The sequence below is a fragment of the Silurus aristotelis genome (assembly GCF_946808225.1).
Source record: "Silurus aristotelis genome assembly, chromosome: 24".
NCBI classification, from domain to species: Eukaryota; Metazoa; Chordata; class Actinopteri; order Siluriformes; family Siluridae; genus Silurus; species Silurus aristotelis.
The window spans coordinates 11,901,119-11,908,011 of NC_139597.1; the positions used below are offsets into that span (position 1 = coordinate 11,901,119).

Here is a 6,893-nt window from a genome sequence, read left to right on the forward strand (position 1 = left end):
CCCTCTGATGACAACAGTTGTGTTGTAGCTGCTCCAGAGTTAAGCACCCTCAGGCCATTTTGTGTATGCTACAGATATTTTAATACGTGCTTACTTACCTACCAGTGTGCTCATGTTCCTGACGTTTAGGAAAAACAAATGAGAAGCAAGGAAGTGTGTAGCAGGCTTTGAATGCTAAATAACGCTGTCCCAGACGTTTCTTCATGCTGTCCAATTTTTTGGTTTCTGTTTCATTTCTTTGTTGATTCTGGAGTGCAGCGACCTGTGTGAGAAGAGCTGTGTTTGTAGAGCACATTGCACCGGGCATGACGTGTCTTTATACAGGGAGAAGGCTATAGATTTGAAATACTACCACACATAACATAGTTATTCAACTGAAAGAACCACAGAGGTAAGGAGTGTATTTGTGTGTGGGGGATAGACATATCTTGTTCACCCTTTAATGTCCATTGTACCTTTTTTTCCCCTTATTCAATCTTTTGGTTTCACACTATAACCTGCTAGGCTGGTAAAAAAAACAACAGTGAGCAGTAGTTCTGCAGCTGGTGATGAGAGAGATCACAGGAGAATGACTAGACTGCTTTGAGTTTCCAGGAAGTCTAGAGTAACCACTCTTTACAACCGTGTTCAACAGAAAAGCATTCAGAACAAACCATGAGGCAGAAAGGCTACAACAGAAGGAGACAACATCAGGTATTATATTCACACAGCAGAACTGAGACTCTGGGTAAAGTAAAAACTACTCAATTGAAGACAGAAAAAAAAAAACCTTTGTATGGATACTAAAAAGATAAACTCACTTTTTAAGCTGGATAATGTAGCATAAATCTGTAGGACTTTTTATAGGGTCCGTCACCTAGTTATATTTTAGATCTGGTATCTAAAGTTATCTTGCTGGAATCAGACATTGCTAGCTAGAATTAAATTGCGCACACACACACACACACACACACACACACACACACACACACACACACACACACACACACATCACTTCAACTAGGAGAACCAAACCTGTTTCCAGCATGACAATGCACCTGCACTGAAAAAAAAAAAAAGTGGTTGTAAATTTGAACTAATTAAATCTGTGGTATTAACATTAAAATCTTAAGTTTGTATTTTTACATGAATATACACTATATTTCCAAAAGTATTGGGTCACCTGGTCATAAGTACGGTATTTGATTTTTTGAGCATTGCATTCCGCATTTAGTCCCGATTTTCTCTTACAATTCCCTCCACTATTCTGGGAAGATGTTCCACTAGATTTTGGAGTGAGCTTATGGATATTTGTTTTCATCAGCCACATGGGTATTACAAAAGGCAGGTACTGATGTAGGTGAGGAGACCTGGGGTGCAGTCAGCGTTCCAATTCATCCCAAAGGTGTTCAGTAGGGATGAGATTAGAGCTTTATAGCAGGCCACTCAAGATCTTCCTCTCCAAAGAATGTAAACCAGATCTTCAAGGAGCTTCACTTTGTGCACAGGGGCATCGCCATGCTGGAACAGGGTTGGGTTTCCAAGTTCACATGAATGCAAAATTTTATTACAGCGCATCTAAAGACATTCTGTACAACTGAGTGCCTCCAGTTTTGTGGTAACAGTTTGGAAAAGAACCACATATAGCAGGAAAAGTCAGGTGTCCCAATACTTTTGGAAATATAGGGTATCTAGTTTTTAAATAATCTGCATTTGTGTAAAAGCCCTTTGGCATAAATTTGAACACTGACTGCACCGCAGGCCTCCTCCTATATCAGAGACTGACTTTACTAACTGAATGAGCAAAAATCTCCACAAGCACAATAAAATCTAGTGGAACATCTTCACAGAAGAGTGATGGTTGCTATAACAAATAGTGGGGACAAAATGTGGAATTAGATATTCCAAAAAATAAATAAATAAAAAAAACGCATCAATCGTACAGTCAGGTGTCTACAAACCTTTGTCCATAAAATGTGTATTGTTACACATACTGTATCTCATGACATATCACTTGAATTAGACATAACTGCAGATTAGTTCATATTATTTTAAATTAATGTAAACATCTATTCCGTTTCTTACTGTAATGTGATCTGGACTGTCATTTCTGCTTATTTTGGAATTCACTTTAAAGTTTTGCCAGTAATTGTCTATCTATCTTTGACATTTTTGTGTAGTCAGCACAAACTGTCAAGCGTGGTGTTAAAAAGTTGTTGCTGAGGGACTTTGATTTCTCCAGTTCTGCTATTAATTTCAATTGCTGCATTTCTACCTACCAGTGTTGAGGCTTGTAGTCCTTGCGAGACCTTAATTTAAAGCTGAAGACAATAGGTCTACATATCTATATTACAAATTGATAATGTAATTGAAGCTCTGTCGAACTACCTCTGGCTTAAGTTGCTCCCTACTTGCAACTCGTCATATTTCTGAAACTGAATCACTAAGGTTTCTGCTCTTCATTCCTCATGAAGGTCACAGTGTTCAGTATCTGGGTTCGAAACAACTGCACATCGGTTCCGATCCAGAGGAGGGAGCCAGTGCATGCAGTTTTCTATTCTTTATTAACACCTCTTGTCCAAATTACCAAAATAATGCTGAAAACCCCTGGTGTAGTCATACCTGAGATAAGCAAGAAGTGTGATGTAACTTTGGCTACATTCTTCTAGCACAGAGTTAAGCAGGAGTCTGAGTCATCGATCATCTCGCTCTCACTTTCTTTACTCCATGCCTCCTGAACATTATGTTTGCTGATGCTAGGATGATGGCATATTTATGCAGCAAAATGTTAATGTCAAGAGGCAGCTAGCATACGAGTCACAGCTGGAAATGCTGACCTCATTAAGACATTTGTTCCTCGGCAGCCTGCTAATGTGAATGTGTGTGTGTGTGTGTGTGTGTGTGTGTGTGTGTGTGTGTGTGTGTGTGTATACACATGTGCCTTATGTTTATGTCATGACTAGAGCAAAAATGTCTGCTTTTGTGGTGAATATGAACCAGCACACAGCTCTGGTAGTGAGATCTCTCATTCCAGTGACTCGGTGAAAACTCTTGTGGTGGTCAGAGTGAGCAGATCACAACGATTACTTTGGGAGAAGCTCAGAGCTCACAGCGGTGCTCGGGAGGCTGATTTTCCCAGCGCAACACGCAGCAGGCTCTAAATAAAAAGCAGAGAGGAGCGAAAGGGAACTGCAAACCAACACAGTGCGGGCATGTATACTTCAGACTGCTGACCAGAGCAAACAGCCAGGCCATTGATTGAACACAAGTGGAGGATCAATCACCCACTGAGAGGCAAAAACAATAAAACATGCAGAAATACAAAGCACTAAACAATCAGGGGGAGAAGGAGAGAAAAACAAGAGCACAGATTATACACATTCAAACACAATGGCACACAATCAGGCCTGGATAAGCAACAATTTGCACAATTTCTTTGTAGTAGTTGCACAGCATTTTTTATGTTTTATGAATTAAGTCTTAATTAATGCAAAGAATGCCTAACTTCTTCCCTTACTGGACCTAGCAGAAACAAAAAAAACCCAAAAAAACCCTCTGCTTTTGGTGCAAGCATCCCTTTGTGCTGCATTTATTAATTCAGAATTAACAGTCCCAAGCAGGTACAAACTATATGTAAAATATTTCACATTTATATAAATGAAGCAAACCAATAAAAAATAAATAAAACCTGGTATATAAATACATTAAACCTCATTGCTGTTAAAATGGCCTCAGTATCTCAAGACTTATACCGAAATGTAACATTTGATTAAAAGTAAAAGAAATGATAAATGTTATTATTAGACCCCCATATTTGTCAGATATGCTGTCGACTATAGACCATGTTCAGTTTGTGCTTCCGTGTGTGTGTGTTTTTCTATGTGTCAGTACCTTAATACACAGTAAACCAGGGATTCGTTAACTACCGAGCACACGGACTGGTATTGAGCGATGGATCATTTGGTACAGAATGAATAAAAACTTACATTTTTTTAATTCTATTTTATTGACCTTGTGGTCTGCTGGGTGTTTTTTTGTTTGTTTTTTTAATGATTACTATACCAATTTCCTTGTTCCACTAACAGTTTTTTTCAATGCATCAATAAATGAAAGATCCTCCCACTGGTGAGTAAAATTTTCATTATATATGTAATTTATAATGAATTAATAATGAAATCATATATGTATAAAAGTAATATACACTGTATTGCATGTGACAATATACCGACCCTTCTGTATTGCTGTTTTCTAGTTTTGACGTCAATATTTACTGAAGATTTGTACAACGTTAGTTCTCTGTACTGCATCACTTCTGTGTTTTCGATCCCAAATCAGTGCAAACATTCTATGTCAAAATACAATGCTGCTGGTGTGCATGTGCTTGCAAGTAAAGTAGCCATCTGGGTAATGAGTTCTGAAAGAAGAAAACTGCTCGCGCCAGCATTACCTGTTGCATCTTTAGCTCTAGGGGAAGTTTGCCCCACTTCACCTTCATAGGTGTGTGGCAACGCGTGTGGTGTGGATGTGATTTATAACAGCGTTGCATAAATACGTTTTGCATCTAGAAGTGCTTGTCGTTGGGATTTTCCATTTAGCTTTTGTTAAATCTGAAGTATTTTGAACATTTTTCTTTATTGCGCTACAGGAAATGTCCATCAGTTGACATAAATCCAGCAGTTGTAAATTTTGAATCATTTTGTCGTCACGCTTCTGCCCTGAGTGTGAAAAAGACCGAATTAGCAGAGCTCACTCTCAACACATACATCTGATTTCAGGAACATTGCATTTGAGCTGGTGTACATGAATGTGAATTTCATTAAAGCTCATGGTTTCCAAAAGCCTCATCATCAAGTCATTAAGACAACATCTAATGCATATGTGAAGTCCACTTACAAAAGATAAGGGTAGCTCTTAAACGTTCAACTATGACCTCAGGAGCAGTCCCAGGCCCTAGATGTTTTCAGGGTTTTTCCAGGACAAGTGAAAATATAGTCTCCATAATAATCCCAGACTTTAAAACAAAAGAAAAGAAAAAGTACTATACGGCTCCATGGGACCGTTTCCTTAGGTGTTCAGAAAGCTCAGATATTATTATATTCACATTACCAAGTGAAAGGTAGATATTAAATTTGCAAAGGTGACCAGGAAAGATACAGTTTGGAGAGTGGATGGATGGATGGATGGATGGATAGATAGATAGATAGATAGATAGATAGATAGATAGATAGATAGATAGATAGATAGATAGATAGATAGATAGATAGATAGATAGATAGATAGAAAAACACAGAGAGAGAGAGAGAGAGAGACACACACAGAGAGAGAGAGAGAGAGAGAGAGAGACACACACACAGAGAGAGAGAGAGAGAGAGAGAGAGAGAGAGAGAGAGAGAGAGAGAGAGAGAGAGAGAGAGACCAACCAGGAGAGATATACACACAAAGAGAGAGAGAGAGAGAGAGAGAGAGAGAGAGAGAGAGAGAGAGACCAACCAGGAGAGATATACACACAAAGAGAGAGAGAGAGAGAGAGAGAGAGACCAACCAGGAGAGATATACACAGAGAGAGAGAGAGAGAGAGAGAGAGAGAGAGAGAGAGAGAGAGAGAGAGAGAGAGAGAGAGAGAGAGACCGTTAACAGGAAGCCCATCACTGATCAGGCTCCTCGCGCGCGCGCACCCGTGACCTTACCGCAGTAGGCGATCAGGAGGCTCGCGAGCAGCAGCGCAGCCCAGAAGCTCGCGCTCATTCTCGGCCACGCGACCGCGTCCTCGCGCTCAATTCGTCCGCGCGCTGTAGCCATCCGCCGGCAGCCCGCTTTCTCTTCAGCAAAACAAATAAACAAACAAACAAATAAAACCAGGCAGAAGGAGTGAAGGTTTCAGCAGCCTTTTCCCCTTTCAACCGGGACTCGTCTTTCTCCGCAGGTAATTCCTAACAAACACATGGCGGAAATAGACTTGATACCCCACTTTACCAGGGCAAACCAACCCGAGCCCTCTGTTCGGCTTCCTCAGGTGAAAGAGAAAATAAGAAAGTCTCGGAAGTGGGTCAGGGTTCAAATGTCAGAGTGTAATCCAAAAAGAAAAGAGAGAAAAAAAAAACCAGGTACAAATAAAGTGTTTCCCAAAAGAAAACCCAGGTTGCGCGGTGAAGATGAAGTCAGATGCCGCAACGTCGGTGTACCTAAAGCCGGCGGAAATACACCTGAGGGAGCGTGAGGGCTGGGCGCAAATAGATTCGGCGCTTTTTTTTTCCGTCCCTCTTCCTCAAAATGATGCTAAAAATGTAAATCCCCAAAACAAATAATTACCCGAGTCCAGACCTGACAGGAATAAAACACGCAGGGATGCGCCAACGCGGTGCTCAAGCTCCTGAAGGGGAGGGAAAGTACGAGTGTGTGTGTGTGTGTGTGTGTGTGTGAATGTAACGCACGCAGCGGTTCATGCGCACACTGACGGAAAAAGCGCGCGAACAGAGGGAGAGTTTATTAAAACTTCACTTCCGCCGCCACGTTTCCGGTTCAGTCTGAGATAAAAAAAAAAAAAAAAAAAAAAAAAAAAAAATATATATATATATTTATATAGTAGGAGTTTGACGCAGTTTTTGTTCAGCAGTTATTTTACACAGATTTATTTGTATAGTTCTTTTACAATGGACATTGTCCCACAGCAGAGATAAAGAGGTTATAAAATGTGAATTTTTAATGCCTATAAGTTTTTTCCTTAAAAGTGTATCCCTAATGAGTGAGCCAGTGGCGACTATGGCAAGGAAAAACTCCCTGAGATGGTATGAGGAAGAAACCTTGGCAGAACCCACACTCTTCAGAGGAATAATAGGGAACTAGGAACCAGACTTAACTAAGGTTAACTAAGGCTCTGGGTTACTGATCAGAAGTTTAGGGTTCAAGCCACAGCC

At 40.3% G+C, this 6,893-nt stretch overlaps 1 protein-coding gene across 2 annotated transcripts in view; it reads right to left on the minus strand.

The window, feature by feature from the left end:
* Positions 1 to 6,420, minus strand: part of tafa5a (TAFA chemokine like family member 5a) — a 129,169-nt gene extending 122,749 nt beyond the window's left edge. Inside the window, exons 1-2 of one of the 2 annotated variants that reach the window (XM_083528686.1) lie at positions 6,289 to 6,416; positions 5,667 to 5,798 (exon numbers count right to left, since the gene is read on the minus strand). In XM_083528686.1, coding sequence (XP_083384812.1) covers positions 5,667 to 5,778 — 112 coding nt within the window. In that variant the 5' untranslated portion in view covers positions 5,779 to 5,798; positions 6,289 to 6,416. Of the gene's footprint in view, positions 1 to 5,666 lie in introns of both variants that reach the window. The other variant, XM_083528685.1, reaches the window with a different exon arrangement.
* Between the last annotated feature and the right edge of the window lie 473 nt (positions 6,421 to 6,893).